Source organism: Trachurus trachurus (genome assembly GCF_905171665.1).
Source record: "Trachurus trachurus genome assembly, chromosome: 21".
NCBI classification, from domain to species: domain Eukaryota; kingdom Metazoa; phylum Chordata; class Actinopteri; order Carangiformes; family Carangidae; genus Trachurus; species Trachurus trachurus.
This window is the reverse complement of record NC_139899.1, coordinates 14649528-14670237: the sequence shown is the minus strand read 5'-3', so window position 1 is coordinate 14670237 and position 20710 is coordinate 14649528. Positions and strand designations below refer to the sequence as shown.

Below are 20710 nucleotides of genomic sequence, written 5' to 3'. Positions count from 1 at the left end.
AATTTGTGTCTAGATGCCTCTTTTTGTAGAGTCATCTCTCTTCATGCTGTTCTAGCAAAAGTTTAACACCAGTCAGTGCAAATTCAATTATTCAGTGATTTGTTATTCTGGCAGAGTCCATTGGTTAATTTGTTTATCACAGAGTCTGGTCTCCCACCACTCTTCACACAGCTCTCTCACCCAAGCCAAAAAGACTTAATTTTGGCAAAGCCTGTGAGCTGGCTGATACTTTGCTTCATGGAGCCCCTCTGCTTGGTCCCTTCTGCAGGCAGCCAGGGAAACAGCCAGAAGAGGCTGCTGACTTGACATAAGACCATTTTCTTGCCATGTGGCTCAGACTAATATATATTGTGGTACTTCCTACCAGGCTGCAAGGCAACGTCAATACAGCATTTACCCTGACGATCTGCCCCCTCCCTTCAAGCAACTATCATGCTTTTATTTGTTGATTTTTTGTTCCCTCTTCCTGACAGAGATGTCGGAGCACACTGTCAGCCACAGAGCAGCACCACTAGGGATTAGTGTGTGCTGCCTAATGACTTTTCAGTTGGGAAAAGGTTTCACAGACCTTGGCGTTCCAGATAAACAACATATCTCCATTCTCACTCACTCCAACCACACTATTGCCTGTTTTGTAACTAAAGTTCCCAAGCTGTCGCCTCCAGAAACTCTGTGTGCAATCTTTCCTCTGCTGTAGTAGGGATATCCTGGACAAGATATAAAGGGTCAGGGGGGGGGGGAAGGAAAAGCTGCAGCTGTGGAACAGCCTGGCTAGTGGAAAAGAACAGCATGTTAGCGAGAGGGCACTCACCTTTCTTGTGACTGCTGGGTCTAGATAACTCCTCAGCTTTTGGAGGTACGTGTGAGGCGGGTTTTTCACTTGGAACCGCTCCTGTCAAAAAAGAGGAAAACAAAAGATTGAAATGAGACGATGGAAAAAAGAATGGGAAAGACTCGGAGAGCAGAATTTATACATTTGAAAACATCTCTTGGAAAAGGATAGATGTTATGAAATCACAGCGGTACAAACTTGAACAGTAATATTATGGATCAATCTTAATTTGAGATGGCTATACAGCTTTGTATGATATACACATAATATAATAAGAAAAAAAAATCACACATCAACACATCTTGAGAAAACTGTTGTTGACACTAAGGCCATCAGATTAAAACTGAATAGGCTTTGAGTAAATAACATCATCATGAGGAGCCATCCCTCAAGTGATGGGAACCTCAGATTATGCTCTACTTTAAGAAGCTGAATGGAAGTAACAACAACGATTATGACACTAAGAACCTGCTTCAGTTCAGGCTGACAAGAGGTCATGTGTACTTGGACTTCAGGTGTAATAAATGACCTTCTGTGGACCAATTTTTCTTGATGATTTCAATGTTACTTCTCAGACCATTCACGATTATAATGTGTTATATTTGAACAACTGTAGCCTACTGTACCGCAATTGAATGTTTTGCTTGTTAGTAGGGAAGGTTTAAACACATGGCGTGATTTTTTTAATTCTATTTTCCACTTTCTATCTGCATAATATTCAAATCTTATCTACATCACTAGTTGTGTTTAGCTGGCAAACAGGTGGATTGGTGCCAGACAGTGATGAACTCTGCTGATCCCCAGTCACAGTTTGATAACACTGAGCAAGGAGACTCAAGGACGTCTAGTCTGCAGGAGATCATAAATGATCTTCCTGGTAATTATCGTCATTAGCTTTAATGTGCTAAAAATCATAAACTGCCTTGGGGATTGCCATCAAACCTGTGCGGTTGTGTGTGTGTGTGTACATGTCCTGAGCTCTGCCAGGAACAGGTTTTAGGTCAAATCCCTCATCATTGTGCTCTAAATATAAATAAATAAACAGATTAGCGGTGGATTTGGATCATTGTGTTGAGCGGGGAAACTGTATCACAGCAGTGTGCATGGTTCTGGTGGGTGATTTACCCCACTGCACTATAGGGCAGAAGGGGGATGTCATTGAGGAAAATTACTCTTCATACAATATGGGCCAAAACAGTGAGGGCGTGGTTTTACTTTGTTGACTGTTCCTAGGACAGCTGACTGACTTAATGGAAAATACCTTCAAGGAAAAGTCCTCGCTTTGACAGAATCTGATTTTCAGTGCATACCACAGTGTGCACGGATGTCAGAGAAAGATCTATAAGAATTAGCCTCTGTGTGGTTGTTATTTGATTTTGCTCCTCACGCAAAACACGTGCTCTGAAGCCAGTATGGTAGGAAGTCGCACATGCCTTAACCAGCTAATTGAGGGTTGTACATCTGCATACCATGAAGTAGCACCAGAATTGTTTGGGGGTAAATGTAACACCTGACTCCCCTAGTGAAGGTGGGCCACCTAGGTCAAAATTAAAAACACCTTTGGTTATTAATGTTTACATAGATGATGAATGTTTACATGCATTAACTGAAGTTAAGATAAACCTACATGCATCAGGATCCAGGTGGCTTACCAGCATGGCTGGTTTTTGGGTTTTTTTTCCCTCATGACCTGCCACTTACTTTCTGATAACTTTCAGAAACAACCACTATCCAGCCCAGATCCAACCGCACACTGTGCACAGGCATCAACCAAGTAGTGCAGTGAAAGGAACATGACTGCTAACCAGCTTCCCATTCTGTATTAACACATCAAATGTCTTCAGAGTCACGCACGTCAGACACACCACCACAACTGGGGTTTGAGGATCTCTGCAGTGGTGCATTATGCCTAGTATTTCCCTCACTTTACTTTGGTGTACTCTAACCATATCTCTTAACCCACTCTTGTCATATTCTACATGAGTTTGAGATTTTCATACACTTCCCACAGTGCCCTGTCGGAATGTGCTTTCCCCCACAATGAGATAAAGTATACTAATCTATAAAGGCATATAGACTATATTTAGTCTACTGGTTTGCTGCTATATTTATGTTCGTACAAACAGCGTGGCCACAGTTACAGATATGCTTTGATTTAGTATTAAAGTCAAAACTAAGAACTTAAGAATGACCACAGGGCTGATTTAACTCCACTTGAACAGTTTAATTCAATTATCAGCTTCATAAGTATAGCCTTTATTGTAGTACTACTACAAAGAAGGTGTTTGCTCTGTGTACAAATACTGGACCTAAGGCTCCAGACTTTGCTGTGTTTATCAGCACAGTGTGACCAGCTCCCAAAACAGGAAAGACGACAGTGGCGTCAGGAAAGAGAGCTGGCTGTCATGGACACAGCTGACACCAACAGGCATGTAGACACAACGGTCCTGTTTGAGTTTCATTGCAGAGTAAATTGAGATAAACATCTGGCTGTCTGCAGCGTGGCAAATGAGTCGACACATGCTGAATATACCCTGTTGCATGCAAAGAAATGTGAGGTATGGAAATGGGCTGTAAATACATGAAGCAAGACTGTATATTATAGAGGTCACATGTTTTTAGGAGCTCATATAAACTGGTTCCAACCATAGGCTGGTTCCAACATGCTGTCTGTGGGATTGCTTAACAAGAAAACAGGCAAAGCAGTTTGTTACATTCAGACGTGTTTTGGGTGCATTCAAGTTCACATAAAGAACGATATGAAGCATTCAACACTCTGCATGTAACAACATTGTCTTCCATCATCAAGGGTACCCTCCATCTTTTATAAAGTCTTGTAATTGCCCCGAAAAATGTTTAATATTTTAACCTTTGGCAGCATTTGCGCTGTCTGTCTGTTTTTCAAAAGGGGATGTACCTGTCATTTCTGCCTCTCTGCCTCCCTCCATCACTGTTGCTATGGTTACATAAAGAGATTCACTGTAGCTATGACACAGAAAAGACTTTACTCCCAGAGCTGCCTGCGCTGTCATGGGTATAGGCTTGGTGGGGAAACAAGAGAGAGATAAAGATGTTGGAGGACTAGCTTAGTAGTATTATTTTATTACTTCTGTCAGTTGGAAACAATATGACGTCTTTGTACCACAAACACAAACCTTGTGGCGCTTTATGTAGAATTTATGGGTGATAGTTTAGAAACTGAACATGCAAAGTAAATACCTTTAATTCTAAACATGGATGACACCGCCTTGATGACAGACTTGATGATCAGCCAGAGGGTTTGTCAGTAAATTTACTGGCAATGGTTTTGTCTAGTTTACTCATAATAAAAGTGAAACCAACTATTTTCACTTCAGGTATGATGGAGGAACACTCTGAACTGAAAGAGGATCTGTGTCTGCTGGACAGGAGCCCCGTGGGTTCCCTCTGGCACTGTTCCCTTCAGGGTCAGTGGATATCAACACAGTTTGAGTGGGTGGTGGTCTTGATCTCGTCTCCGTTTTTCTCTCCTGCTCAGGGATGCAGAAAAACTCCATGGCACGGAGGACGCTGCCTGAGTAGAGCACTCAGACCGCAGCTCATTGCACAACGTGCACCCTCTTGTTTCACTACGCGCAGGACCGATGCCAATAACGGGTTTTTTTAACTGCCTAACTGATGTGTGCCCCCTGCTGTGCCACTTAACCCACTTGACCGGGGCAGTCAGAGCGGTGTTTAAAGACCAGGAGAGGCTTACAGGATAAAGGCAGGGCAATGGAGCATGGGTGCTGTGGTCACGACACGCGGTGGGGCAGACCTTTTCCTGGATTAGATATTCAGTGGAGAGCTGAGACAATAATGTATGCAGCAGCATCACTTTGTTTTTAGTCTGCTAAACTGTAAAAGAAGCTGAAATGTAAATTTAAGCTTAACTGCGCTCAAGACTTTTACCATATATTTTTGAGTCTGGTCATTATGCAGCCACAGTGCATTAAGTGTGTCTTGTGCAGCGCCTACATCACATCACATCATATCATATCATATATCAGACGGATAAGTGACTGATGCCGACCTGATCACAGATGAGTTCCCACTTCTTCTCATTGTCGTACTGCCGCAACAGCCGCGCTTTGTCTGGAGGAAGATTCATCGAGTTCTGAAAGAGAGAAAAAGGTCAGAGTTAATTGGATGCAGATAATGAAATATCAACAGTCACATGAGCCCGGTAAAAACTGAAAACACACACCAAGGCAAATAATGAGGCTCCTTCGCAGGAGGGGAAGCAAAGGAAGCAAGAAAAATGACTGTCTTTACTGGAAGATTCACATTTATTTAAATCTTGTTACAGAGAGAAAAGACGGTTATTATTCACCATATTATCATCCAGTTTTACACACCGAGTTTGCATCTAGGTTGCAGAGCTGCAGTTGGGTTTAATAATCCCTCCACATTCATGCAAGCTTCAACCTCTAAGGCTAAAAACTGAAGTCATCGAGAAGAACTGAAAACTGGACCTTTGTGAATGTCTGGCTCCAAAAGTCAGTCAATCCTGATAGACTCCTGTGATAAATAACCAGCTTTACAGCAGAAATAAGGTTTGTACAAGCCAATTTCCTCCATCATTACAACTATAATGGGCTGACTTTTTTAATTTTAATTTCCTTGTTTAAATTCTATTAAAGCTTAATATTCTGTATATATATATATATCTCAGAAAATATTTGAGTGACAGGTGGGCGAACAGGAAGTCTGGTTGCCATAAGCCAGCATGTACTGAGGTGACGGCTCCACACACGCCGCCTCTGGGCAGAGCAGCCCACCCAACACTTCAAAACCTCTGTCTTCAGGAACCTGAGGATTCACAGAGACTATGTCTACCTTTATTTACAGTGTCAGCGGTGTGTTGACGTTTCAGGGAAAAAGAAGCCTCCCTTTTGGATCGGCAATCTACGTTTTATGCTTAACTGGAAATAAATTTTCAAGTTTTCATGTCAGTCATCAATAAATATCCTTACCCTTAAAGCAGAAGTAAGCAGAATGTGTGTGTTAATATAAGTCTTAAATAGTTATATCTTCCGACAGCAATCACTTATATAGAGTGTTTGGTCTGAAACACGGGTCTGTTAGTCACTCTGCTCTGCTGTAAGCCGAGGAGAAAACTTTCCTTGTATCCTACAACCTTTATCCAATGAGGAGAGAGAACGGCATAAAGGGGCGGTCCTCTCTGTGTGTGCAGCCAAGGGATGCGCGTGCATGTGGTGACGTAGGGACGAGGGCGGGGACTGCTAACTCCATCGGCTGACAGGAAGTTAGCCAAAACGACTGGATCGCTTACTTCTGCTTTAACTGAGGTCATAAAGAAACAGGACTAATCCGAGCCTTTTCTTAGACCTTTTGGGGTTTTTTCGTGATAGTGGACAGATGGACAGATGGAGGAGCTATAAAGAGACACCAAAGGCCATGAAACAAAAGCCTCTGGTCGGCATCAAAGAGACAGCGACAGGCAGTGACTTGGTTTAAGAGAAGCCCCAAAATAAGTCCCTGATTAAAAACTGTGAAACTATAAACAAGCAGTAAGCTTTTATTGTGTTCACTGAGCACTTACAATGTTGTATACGGCAAAGCCTGTTCTGTGGAAATGCATGTGTGGATATTCATTGCACAGAAACCTGTTATTACATGATAAAGACAGACTGTCAACCAATTATTTTAAGGCTATTTCAGCACTGACCAACACTCTGCCAAGTTAAACTGCAGCCATCTACCACACTCTCTCAGCGGCTCCACTGCGGACACTGGAAACTTATACGTTTCTTGCTCAGAGGCACCGTGGAAACTGTCGTTAAGGAGAGCCCAAAACAAATCTTCGTTCACTTTCCCTGACAAGACTGTTTTTCTGTCAGTCGAAGGTTTTTACATCTTGCCTAAATCTTATGGCAGGCGAAGAAGTGACTCATGAGAAATATCTCAAAATATCTGCCATGAGAAATGCTGCAGCAGAGTCAGCTGGGAAAACATTCATCCTGCACAACAATGGAAATAGAAAAGGAGAAATATCTCATCTCTGTTGTGTGCGTTAATATTAGTTATTCTCTGAATATGACCTTCATCGAACACATCCAACACCAACTATACATTTAATTATGTCCTTTTTAATTCTCTTGCTCCTGGTTGTGTTACATTAAGATGATCGCCTTTTGAGAAAATGTGTCTTGTTCAGGACAAATCTAATGTGACGCATATGTTGGTTAACACTCCATGTCTAAGACTAAAAGCCCCGATCATCCAAAAACTGTTACACAACTCCTTTTCTTAATGCTGCTTTCCTTTATCAACATCTGCTTCATGTTCAAACACCTCCGCAGTTGTCTAAAGATTTGGCTCTTTCCAATACACATATGATTCACCCCGCCCTCATGGGAATTAGGAAAGCTTGAGACAATTAAGCACAACTTAATCGTATACCACCTACAGTATGCAGAACACATGGGCAAATTAGTCAGCAAAAAAAAAAAAGATTAATAAACTACCATGTGTGACCCAGCTGGAGATTGGTTAGACCCCAGGCCCAGAGGCATATAAAAATGTATGAAAAAAAATCACACACACATCCTGTGATGGCAAATAAAGAATCTAAAAATATTAAAAAGTGTTTTATCTGCATACTTCCTCTGTAGCTTTCTGGTAACAACTGGTTTTGTGAGGATGTTTTTCACTGGCAAGGGGAAAAAATGTGGCTATTATGCACCGCTCAGCTTGGGGTTCTTTTTCCCCTCCTCATTGGACGGGCTGGATCATCTATCAGTGTGTGTTCGGCACTCAGCCTCCACTGGATTTTCCAGCGGGGGGGGGGGGGGGGGTTGGGTGAGAGGAAGATGAATGAGCAATATCCCTGGATGGGGCCTGTTTCCATGAGAGAGTAAAACCAGGATGGGGTCAGACACTGATAGAGTAGTCAGATCCCCAACTTGCTTTGGAGTTTTATTTTGCTGTTGTTGTTCTGGAGTTGCTTTAGCATAATGCTTTATTTTTCATATTCATTCATTGTATGGCACAGCTATTGATCTAAAGTACACGACCATGAATTTTAATATAGACAGAGTGTATTTGTAAGGGGAAAATCGATGAGAAGACAGAGAGAGAGCTGCTCAGGAGGCGCAGGGAAGAGCTGAGCTTCTACACGTCTCTGTATCTTCTTAATAGCTACCGAGGGCAACACAAACAAGAGCAGGCTTGAACAAATGAGGTTAACACTGGTAACGGCAACACTGCACAATCATGAGGATGAGAAGTTAACCAGTTTACATCCTCACTTTCATTGTGTCCAAAGTTGTGTCCCTCCTATGGTAAAACCTGGTTGCTTTTCGATGACGTTCAGCTATTTTCCTCCACAGTGGTGCCACGATGAATTGAAATCCTAATATGAGACTACAGTTTGCTTTCAGGTTGCATGGAAATCTATTTCAAGCACAACAGTTATGTTTTATTTATTTGCTGTAAACATAGGTCGTAGCTCGTCCAGCCTCCTCAACATGAGCGACAGGGAAATTACATTAGTATTCAGCAGGCGCTGTGGCCCGGCTGATTGCTGCGATGCTGACTGCAGGGAACTGGGAATCAGGAGGGGCTTTATTGACTCAGTTCAGCTTCTAACCTGGTGATCGGAGTTAGTGACCACTTGCCTTCACTAAAAACATTAAAAATAGAATTCAACCGGCGCCTTCACAGCTTTCAAATAAGCTTTGACATTCTGTGTTGGGTCAAAATAAAGGAGGGTAAGTCGTTAAGTGGTTTCTAGACGTCTGGCTTTGTTTTGTTTGGGTGATGTATGTTGCTTGATGTAGGTGCTGCTCTGCGCTCCTGCAGAGTGGTCTGGTGGACTAGGTGGTTTGCCGAGTCGCTGCGGGTGCACTGAGCTGTGGGCTTCCTGCTTGGTGAGGCTCCAACTAAAGCAAAAGCGCCACTTCTACCAGCCTTCGTTTCATCCCAATGCTAATGAGCTGTGACAGGCACTCGGCTCGCTGGGGTCAGGTTACCTCATGTCTACAACCACACGGTTTGTTAATGTGTGCATCTGTTTTATTAATGGGGCGCTGTTGAGGAGGGTGGGGCGGCTTTTCACCAACACCTGACGGGCAGACCACCCTCATGGATACACACACACGCCTAAATTCGGCTCATTAGTAAATCCTACAGTAATTAAAGCGTCAGTGTGAAGGAGTGAGGAGGATCGTGACAGGTCTGAGCCATTTAAAAAGAGGACATCCAAAAATATCACATGGATCAACGTCAGTAAATGGGAATTTAATGCATACGGCCTCATGTCAGGAGTCTGCAGTTGTGATGAAAACAAAAACGTGCAGAGATGTCACACAAGAAAATTGAACTAAGCTGTACAAGCAACAAACACCAAGGAGACAATTGTGCAAGGGAGAATCAAAGCAAGATAAGCCACCCCCCAAGACAACAACAAAATGAAGATGACAAGAAATGTGAAATGTGGGGTTTCTACACTTCCCCATCCCCAGCCTCGCTTCATGCTGCTAAACTCACATTTCATCTCCAAAGCAGCTGTTCCACATCTGTACTGAAAGTTGGTGAGTTCCTGTAAAATTGATGGGGGGAAAAAAGCTAAAGCTGAGAGTTGGAGCTCAAACATTAGTCGTCCAGTTCGCCACTTTAAGGCTGAATGTTCACTACTTTTGAATAGATCAGTATAGGCTCAATTTTGTTGTGTTGGTTCCATGCTGACATGTTGTTCCTGCTTTTGTGTTAAAAGCCATACATGAAAAAGGTATTCTGAAAAAAATGTACTAAGCCTTTCATCCAGAATGATTTTGGCACACTGTATAATAAGGTCAGACACAATCTATTATCCTAGAAAACACCAGGCATTTTTCTATGCTGTTGTAAACGGTTGTAAACAACTGGTGGTGCACATAGTGGGAATGTTTTTCCCGTGACACGACAGCTAGTTGAAGGGTGCCGCTCATCTTTATGACACGTTGGAGGACTGCAGTGAGCATCGGCCTCCTGCAGGACTTCACCCAACTACTATCCTTTTCTATTACATTTTGCCATAATTCTCTCTCTAAAATGGATTAAAAGCAGCAATTTATCTGTGCAAGTTAATTATACATTTATTTTCAGATTTTAACCTTTTTAAATTGTACTAAACCATATTGACACCAAACAATTAGAGTCACATCACTGACCCACTTACAACTGATATGATAAACAAGATGTTTTGAAAAATCCCTAACAAGGTGGTGAAAACAAAATCTTTAATAACTAAGGAGCTGCAAAAGTACAATCACACATGTTGAGACCAATCGCACAACTTGGACAAAAGGTGTGATCTGTTCAGCTCTGGTCGACAACACGAAGGGCCAGGGGTGGTCATGTTTCCCCAAACCATGGCGCAGCTAAGGTATGCCATATTAGACCAGGCCTTCAGTAGCTATGACAACCAGTAGCTCAACTTAAAGCACTGCTACTAATATCAGTGCATCTCTGTCTTTATGAACCTCAAGAGCTCTTGTGAGCTAAACACTGACAGCACCTATTATGCCGGTGTATCCTCTCATTAGGCAGCTTGAGTCATAAAAGGAGTGAAAATGGACAGCTGGCCCCAAACCCACCAACCACCCACCCACCACCTTCCAGGAGGTCCGGGGAGACACGGCCTTCACATCACAGCTGGACAGAAAAGCAATCACACAGCTCACGTGACGGACCTGTTGTAGTTGCTAGTGCTGTAAAAAGATGTGAGTGTGTTGACACAAACAAGAAGATTTCCATTTGACTGGGGCTGAGTTAAGGCCAGGAGTGGGTGTGAAAACTGACGACTAGTGGAATGGAAACAATTAGTATACTGAAACTCAAAAATAATACTACTGCTACTGAATGTGCTTTTACTAGTTTTTTTATATGTTACCAAGTACATGTACAAAAGCAGAAACAGGTGATTTCACATGTTGAAAGAACTTTGCCAGGTCTCTTGATATATGACTGACACCCCAAGTCATTTGTATTATACCATTGAAATGCATGGCCTATAATTCAAGCAGAGCACATGAAACTGAAGCAGTACCATGGGCATAAACTAGACTGTTTTGTACAATCACCTGTGTGTCATTGAAAATCCACATCTTGACTAATAGGGAAAAAAATAGTGGGGCAAAGTGTGATGCACTGTGAAGAAAACATGACGCAAAGTAAAAAAAAAAAAAAAAAAAACTGAGTCATTCGCCAAATTTTAAAGCTCACACCCCTGCTAAATCATAACAAGAAAAAAACTTTCTTTACAGCAGATGAGATCCACCTCCTCTGATGTGCTTATACGCAACAACAACAAGAGGCAGAAACTGACTCTCAGCCACACACTGCCTCCGGTCAGATATCTTTCAGAGCAGGGATTGATTTGTCCTTGGAGACTTGGGCTGCAATGAGTTTGAGACACACCCACGTTCTCCTCTTACTTGTGTCTTGTTCCCTGCTAATGCATCCCCATCAGAAAGAGCTCCAGTGTTCCTGGCCGAGCCAGCAGATGCAGCATTACCTGATCCAAATCATCAAAACTGGGTTTTTTTTTCAGCTCTTACAAGCAACGTAACATAAGGGAGAAATCTAACCAAGGACCTCCATAGATCAGATAACATGTTCCAACCCCTGATTTTTTCGTTAATGCTTATTATAAACGTCTCTCTGCCTCCACATTACATGCCTCAACAAGATAAAACCTCTGACTGTATCGCATATTGACGACTAGTCATAACAAATTTTTGCGAATTGCTCAATACTGCGGAAATGACTAGATGCTGTTCTCTCTCTCCTTCTCCATACTTGCCTCATCAGTCACTGTGGGGCTTTATGTTTACAGGGCATTACCACAGATATGAGGTTAGCGCTGCAGGCTACTCTCTCAACGGTAAACCACCTCCAAAAAGGTGTACAAAATACGTGACAGATAGCACAACTGCATATAAATGTCACGTTCCATTTACTCCTCTCTTCTAGTTTATCCAGCAGGGAAGTGGGGGGAGCCCTGCAGCTCAGACCTATAAGAGTCAAAACTTACAGTGGAGGTAGTGACTGATACGGAAGAAAGGAGGAAAGACAGCCCTGAGGTATGTGCAATGCAAACTTGTGCTGTCCTCCCTTCATTAGCGCAGCGTGGATCCGTAATCCTCGGCATTCTCTGGGGGCACAGGTGTCCCCTGTCTGTCCTCAGATTATCTTTGTAATCCCCAGGACCCCCTACCCCTGCTCAGCAGCCTGCTCCATCAAGACAGTAGTGTTTATGTTTGCGGAGCTGTTCGCTGGAATGCCTCTCCACCAAATGCTGGGTTCAGATGTTGGAGCCCCGGCCTTTTTTGTTTCTTACCCCCTCACAGGCGCTTTTCCTGTGAAATTCTTTTCATTTAACTCTTTGGCGATGGCCCTGTAATCTTAGATTGGCCATCTGCGCGGCTTTAAGGAGCCTAACATCCACTGCTACAAGCTCATCAGTCTGTACCAGCTATTCTTGTATCCCTACTGTCATCAAGCTACTTTCTGAAACGGCCTGAAAGTAATGCCATACACCACACTGTGTATGTGATTAATGACACCGTTAAATCGACTGCAATACACAGAATACAGCAGCTGCAAGTGGGAGGAATCACATTCAACTTCCTCTCTGCGCACAAGATTGAAATTGAGTGAAGAGCCAAGCTTCTCTGTCTCATATCTGTAGTTCAATAAACCTCAGGAGAGGACATTTAAAAATCTATAACACTTCCTCGGATGTGTTGTGGGTAAAATATACAGCACATTGAAAAATAATAAAAATAAAAGTCTAGTGCAATGTTTTTTCTGAGGTGGGTAAAATCACTTTGGCTTGACACAGAATGTCTCTCATGCTGGACGTTATCCAAATACCGGAAACATTATGGACATAGTTTGGAGTAATAGGAAGTTGTCCAAATAAAATAAGTGATACATGAACACGAAGGAGCTCTTGCCAGGCCAGATGTTGCGAGGTTGTGAAAGTGTCTGGACAGAGGTGGGGTCCCGATCCAGCTCCAGCTCCACGACACAAAGAATATGAGTCAGAAGGGTTGTTTATCCGAAGCACAAACAATGGCTCTGGGAATTGTAAATGCAGCGGGTTATAGGATGAAACTATTGGTTTACTTGACCTTTCGTTATATAATGTTTGAGGACAACACCTACAGAAAAAGTTTCGACATGAGTTTCAGTGGGAGGTAGTGGGATGAGCGGGAAATCTTAGAGCTCCCAGAGAAGGAGGCTGACTAATTTAATACCGCTGTTAAGTATAATCCTGCAGTGCTTTTAATCTATCGGCTCTGACTACAGACCAACACACTCATCTGCAAAGTTATTACCCAATAGTTTATATACGCAAGTTGTGTTTACAAGGTCTCCTTTTAACGATTTTGTCACCTTTTGGAAATGTGACAAATTAATCCTTCTTTGCCTTTTTTTGAGGAGTACAACACTGTGTCCTTGAGAATATAATCAGATCTATTCTAGCCTCATCACACTGGAATTGCTGCTGTGATGCAACATATCTCCTCTTCCTGCTCTGACACCACAACCTAACAACTGCCTCTTCAATATGTTAAAAGAAAAAAAAAAAAACTTAAACCTTTCCACCCTAAAGTTTCTGAACAGGAGAATGTGGGTGGAAAACTTGGAAGAAATTCATGAATCTTAAAGCTATGGTGCATAACTTTGCCATGTCTGTTTAATGTCCGTTGCATCCAAGCCATTGCTAGATGAGATAACACAACACTGATTAAGCCGATCAGCTCCGCAAGTTTCTTGCAGTATTTTTCAGTCGTTTTGAGTTTAACGTCGTCGCCGGCAACATCCGGACAGGATGGGACGGGGAGCAGGAGCTGCGAGTCTGCTGGCAAGGTAGAAACAAGCGCCCGAGGCAAGGTTCAGAAGTGGAAAAGCCTGGTCGTTCAGCAGAAGGAAAACAACCAAAGAAAGAAAGTGATCGATGTATTAGACGTTTACATTTTTGTTTTCCTGGGTGGAGAGCCCTGAAAGCAGAAATCAGACTGAGGGCACGCACGGATGATGCTTTACTGCTGCTATGAGTAGGATGTGTTGCTATTACTTGTGTGTAAAGTAACATTGAACATTGCGGCGCGACCAATGTTTGCGGCGTCTTCTCTCAGCGAAAAGTCAGTGCGTTTTCGTGAGTTAGTGGAACGACTAGATGGAAAGTGTGTGAATGCGCCACTGACAGATACTGTTCGATTTTTGCAGCAAAGCTTCGTGTTATGACAAAGACCGGCAAAGTGTGCTGGGCAAGCTCAGGTTTCTACACCGTGAAGGATCAGGAAAGACCGCCGCTGCACCTGGAGCACCACCGCTGAGGTGTTACCGCAGGCGCTGCAACAGATCAAACGATTCTTGTGATTACGTAGAATTGCTCCAGGCATCAACAGAAGTTACGCACTATAGCTTTAAGGATGCAAATGCTCACAAACAGGCATTACAATAAAAAAAATCCAATGCAGCATGACATAATGAATGACTTATTAAAGTGATAAAGAGATTTTTCCTGGCTTATTATCAAACATGTGCACTAGTAACAGGCACACACACTGAAATCTGTATGCTTTCTGTTTGTTTTTGCTGATACGACAAACGGCGAGCTTTACTGCTGTTTGGAGATATCAAGCTCTTGCATGTTGTGGCGAGCAGCTTTTAACACTTTACTGACTCTGACAGGCTTCGCTTCTTCTTCGCTTTATCTGAGCTCCTGGGAAAGTTTTGGCATCTCCGTCACCATCTCTGACAGAATGACAATTACCACTGTAACACAGACCCATACATTTGCTGTTTCTGGATCACCCAGTGAATAGAGGCTCGCTGGGAACTTAATAACTCATTAAGCAAGAAAAACTCACGCACAACTTTTACAACAAATGGATAGGTGCATAGGAGAAGACCAACGGCCGACAAACTGAAACAGAAAATAACTCCAGCACACTGTCTACACTTTCGGTCTTCAGACCTTCATCAGGTAGTCTCACCTGATGAGGGTACAAGCTGTGTTCTTTATGAAACGTTGTGTGTTCTTTATAAATTAATCACCTTTTGCAAGTGCAGACAGTGTGCGGGAGTATTCTCTGTTTCAGCTTGATAACACATGAAATCACTCAGGATCACTCATCACATCACTGCGTTTATGTCAACAAATAAAAAGACAGAAAACAGATCGCCGGACAGCTCGTGAAGTGTCAACCATCTGACGAGTCTCAATCAAATATGTCAGAAATAAAAACATACGCTTACAGTCTATTCACTCACTGACTAATTGGTCTATTCATTTTTTTTCTGGTGTTGTGACTGATGAGCTTGTTTTTCTAGAGGATATAGTTTTGAGTTTTACTTAAATACTCAATCTAAACCTAGACAATGGACTATGGCTGGTCCACTCATCTGATTCATGTGGAAGGCCCTGAGCGAGAAGCACATCTTCAGTCCAATAAAAACCTGATACAACAGCCTGCTGTCCCGTCTGCAGCTGTGATGGGTTTGATATCAAACTCTGAGAGCACATTCAAATGCAACAGGACCTCGCTGTTCTGCTCTGTAGATATCAACTCTGCAAGTATTTACCCAACAAAACCTACCTTTTTGACTCTGGCAACTACTGCATGGCATAACAACTCAGAAAGAAAAGCTTTGAGATTATGTTAAAGTTTTCTGCAGAGTTTCTCAACAGTCAAAGTATTAAAATGCACATTATGAAGAGTATTGAAAAGGTTGTAAAGAGTTCAAACTCCAAACCATCATTCACCTTTAGAGATGTCACACATTATGCAGTTCCAAAAACGCTGCATAATTAACTTGAGGGTTTATTGTTTTATGTCTCTTTGTGTTTTGACTTTTACTTTATGCCTTAATATCCTTTGTACAGCCCTTTCATCAGCTTGAGCTATGTTAAAATGCGCTTTAGATACAATCTTTAAGCAACCATGATGATGATGACTCTGCAATTCGGCCTAAAATCAAGCTGTAAACACAGCTCAAAGCTCAAGGCTCATAAAAAAAGGGAATGACAACAACATCAATGTCACGAGATAAAGCCGACCCTGAAGCCACAACAAAACCAATTTGTCAAAATGACACAGACATTTGAAGGATCTTATGAACTTCCATGAACGTTCACTAATTTCTAACGGCTTACAACAAAGAGCACCCACTCCTCGTGCAGCGCTTTAGCCAGACTCACTTTAAAGCGCAGCTGCCACTTTGGAGCCTGGACAGACTGTGACCATAATGTACTTCCCCACAGAGCTGTAACACCCCCGTTCTCTTGTGCAGACCTTGGACCGGTTCTGTTGGACAACACTGGCAACTGACTGTGTTGACATGAAAGGACCGGGCTGGCCTTTTCCAGACTACACTATCATGCACCTGCTCCCTACACAGGAAGACCAACAGCAAAGAGATTCATGGCCAAGGACAAACTTGCCAACATCCGAACAATGTTAAAAACTGGCAAGTTTGTCAATCCTTAAGATCATCAAATGGTTGGCATTCAACACAACTTTTTAGTATTGTTAAGCAAGAGGTGTCTATGCCAAACTCCTGTGACGCTGTTAATCCTGATCAAACATCAGGAACTGTTATAATCAGGTGTGACTGTGTTCAAAACCCACATTGTAGTGGTAAAGTTTGGCCAGAAATCTAAGCAGCCTCTGCCACCCACACAGCACTGAAAAATCAAACCACCCCAAAGTGTGCGGATGTCAAAACTGAACAGAGAACAACAATAGTGACTGAAGCCCCAGTGGTTTCGACTCAGCAGCGCCTGCAATCACCCAAAAGACCTGCTCCTACATAATCTGCTGACCCTCCCGTCAGCCAGGCAAGATGCCTCCAGGCTCCGCTTCGGGGTTTTGAGCAGCACGTCGTCATGACTTAACACTGCAGCTCCCCTCTGAGAGCCTGCGAAGGCCAGCACACTGGATGCTCCACCAGCATTTCATGCTCAGCTCTGTTACGGCTAATTGGTTGGTGACCGTCCTGGGCACAGCAGGAAAACACACGTGCACATATGCAAGCATGTACACACACACACATATTTGAGTATGTGTGGTGGTCTTTTGCAGCCTACCGGGTCTGGGTCCAGTGCCAGGCTCCGTCTCGGGCTCTCCACAGAATAAAGAGCGGATCTGTTCCCCAGGCCTGCTGCACGGGATTCAGCCACTGTTCACCCTCTGCTGCTCAGACAATACCTATTGTTCTACTTTTTAATGAAGAAGAGTCAACATGGGAAAAAAAACTAGCAGGGCAAGATTAGTCACATCCTGGGTGTAGGAGTGTGAGCGGTTAACAGGTCACTGTATTCACACAAGTAGATGGCATGTACACACAGCAGGTACATGTACAGTCTTTGCCCGTTGACATATAGATGTGTGTCTTTGCAAAGTGCTCAAACGTCCATAGATATGAACATTAGCACAGACTCTTAATGTCTCCGTACTCTGCAGGATGAAACCTTTTCTATTGTAATTAGTATGGGTGTATAAATGTTGAATTACAGCTGCTGGAAACAAGATTGATCAGAGTGGTAAGACTGAAACGAAACAGCTAAGTTGCGGGTCATGAAATCAAAACAAGTAGCTTTGATCGAATTCAGAGGAACTGCAGATTTATTTACTGGGTTCATCACTATGGTAATAATTTCCTATTGAGCATATCACACCCGTGATAAGTGCAGCTTTAAATACAACTTTGATCATGTTAAAAAGTCTGATCAGTTTGTTTAAGTCTTCTGGGAAAGGATTCAGGTTGAACCAGCGTGCAGGTAAAACAACCTGGACCTGTGTGTGACAAATTAGACTTCAGCTGAACGTGAAGGCCGCTCCTGTGATTAATCTGGGGAGTAGATTTCAGATTGCAGTGCCTCACAGCACAAATAACAGCAGCTAGTGGCACTTCGGCAGCCTCTAAACAAAGCAGCTTAGATGTAATCTGGCCAGACTATTGAGAAGAGCAGCTACAACAACAGCTTAACCTATAGCCTCCATATGGCATTTCAGCAAGTAATGGCTGTTAACTTCTCTGCCCCCATGTCAGCAGTGATGATGTCCAACAAATCCACGGCCCTGAAACTGAAGTGGATGGTATATCCTGGATGGGTGTGCATTTTAATTTGTTGTCAAGTCTGTGGTTAGCTGAGGCAGAGGAGCCGGCATGAGGCCTGAGCTGCATTCCTGTTGGACACAGTCAATTTCCTGTGGTTCAGTGTGAAGCATATAGACCGACTCACGCTCTACATGTGACTCACAGAGATTGATTGCAGTCATTTCGCATGCTTTCAGCCAGTGTGCCCTTATAGACCAAGAGACGAAAATGCCACATTGAAGCTTTACTTATACCCTCTAATGGTTGGAGAAATGGTACAAGGTTGGATTGATTAGGCAATAAGTGCAGAGTAAATTGATCTAACGGGATGTTGATATGACCGGCCATTAAGTAGACTCACTGGGATATCAGCAGCACTGAGCTGTGCAGAGTAAACATCAGGAGGGTTGTCCTAATACGAACTCATCTTCATGTGCAACCCATCTTCTGCTTGTGGACTTGTGTCAGTAAAACTATGGTAACCACAGAGGAGAGGTGCAGACTTGCAAAAATGCCTCCAAGAGTGACTGCTGAGCCAAAACTACAACCAGCAACATTCACAAGAAAACAATCAAAGCAATGAGAAATCCTTTAACACACACGGCAAAGTGCTTATGGAAAAAGAGTGAATGAATTCCTGTTTACGCCCGTTAAGAAATCTACACCACCCCCCAGCCCACTTCAGTGCTTTAAACAATGAATATTTGGGTTTAATCTCCACCTCACTTCTCAGCCAAGGTCACATGTGAATTAGCCTCTCTTATCATGGCAGAGGCCTTGCATTACAATTAGTCTATTTCCAAGATCAGTCCCTGGCTCCAGGGATTCATGAGACAGAGACTTCAATGGGTGCTTTTCTTTTAGCAGAAAACGCAGACTAAGCCAGCAGTAAACCCTGATATTTTTTTTTTCCAGAGAGTGGTTCTACAGTCATACAGAGCCAGATCCCTGTGTGTGTTGTTGTTACTAGTTTAAAAGCCAAACCAACTGAAACACTGATATGCAAAGTAAGCAACTGCTGTTATGACGCCAGACACACAGTTACAACCTCGTTGAACGGGTTGAAGCTATAAAATTAAGTGAAGAGTCAGGTTTAACTAAAGCAAAATCTTCATTATGTACCAAATACCAAGATAAATCAACCAACCCTAACCCTTCACTGAATATGACAAGACTGTGCAGAGTACAAAACCACTATTTAAAAGTGAGTATCAAACCCACAAACATCCAACACTGGATAATATTATTTGGAGGTCTACGAGTCAAAAGACCTAGCACCCGCAGCGATAAGGTAAGGGCAGTCCGTCTGTAAATTTTGCACTATTTCCAAAATATAGAGAATTTTACAAAAAAAATCTGTTCATTAATATTCAATATGACTTATTAAAAAGAGGGCAGATTAAAGCAGATTGGGTGCATTAATTTGACAGAGGAAAGTTTATCATTCAGAGATATATTGGAGTATGTGAAAGCAGCTGTTGATCAGAGGTACATTTTTAATCTTGATCCATCTTTCCTGATAATGATGATACTGATATGTTGGGATGCAAAGCTGACAGAGAGGTATCACCCTCATTATGTGCCATTCAAACTGAAGTGAGGTAATCAGAGTCACACAGTGCCACTCACTCAGGCAATCAATGGAGCCAACTGCCATCAGGCACGGCTGAGACACATTAGGGTTTAAATGGCAGTAAATAACACTAAATGCTGTGATTATAGCACTAAATTCTTCTAATGCTGGAGGGCTTCCATCCCACCAAGAGCTGAGGCATCATGCTGGCAACAGGGAGGTTCAAGGGAGGGAGCGGGGGAGTCCCTGACAAGCTACAGGGATCGGCTTTTCTAACAGCAAGCCCACAAAATCCTCCAGTTGGACAGGTAGACCTTTTCAAATTCGGGAAAGCATAATGAGGATTAGTTTTGTAAACCAAACTTATGGATCCTAATTACTTTCTGATCCCTGACATTTAGAGTTCCTGAAGAGGGAGAATAATCTTTTATGCTTTGGAAGTTGCAGGAAGTAGGTGATACGAACAGCAGACGTGATTAAGAAGAGGGCCCAAATCCTTCAGCGGGGTGACGTCAAACCTCCAAACAACGCCAAAGTCTGCTGCCTCCAGCACCAAATGAGATTCATCAGTGTCTGACAAGCAACAATCGCTCCCAACACAACTCTGTAACACCCAATGATTTCAATCCCACTTAACCTTAATCCATTTTTTCCTAAAAGATCAGTGATGCAAACATTAACATAAAAAGTACATCTTGCTCAATGACAATATAGAAGATTTAACAACTTTCTTGTGCTGTCAAGACAAGTTTACAATCACGTAGCTGAAAGAACCAGTCAAATTCCTTCTCCTGAGCAGATAACATTTATGAGAGCAGCAGGCCGGGCGACAATCACGTTTGACCCACATTTTGCCAGCTCTCAAATTTCACCCTAACTTCACTGTTCTTCTTCTATGCAGTCCTTTATTCACCGACTGGGGAGCTGTGTCCTGGAAATCCTCCCGATCAGCAAAAAAGTGGGTTTTTTTTTGTCATTCATAACAATGACCTACATAGTAATACTTTATGGGGCAATTGCACATGATAAATAACGCTTTAGGACTCAAGTCTTGTACAAACATATCAGCTACCCACATACCAGATGACATGGCTTTGATACAAGTGTCTAACATGTGACAAGTCAAATGAGTTATTCATCATAACATGATCTTAACATGTACG

At 42.7% G+C, this 20710-nt stretch overlaps 1 protein-coding gene across 4 annotated transcripts in view; it reads right to left on the bottom strand.

Annotated features, from left to right (window-relative positions):
• fmnl2a (formin-like 2a) overlaps positions 1-20710 on the bottom strand; it is a 52668-nt gene that overhangs the window by 30521 nt on the left and 1437 nt on the right. For all 4 annotated transcript variants that reach the window (XM_083997243.1, XM_083997242.1, XM_083997245.1 and 1 more), the window contains exons 2-3: positions 4884-4967; positions 812-892 (exon numbers count right to left, since the gene is read on the bottom strand). In XM_083997243.1, coding sequence (XP_083853369.1) covers positions 812-892; positions 4884-4967 — 165 coding nt within the window. The remainder of the gene's footprint in view (positions 1-811; positions 893-4883; positions 4968-20710) is intronic.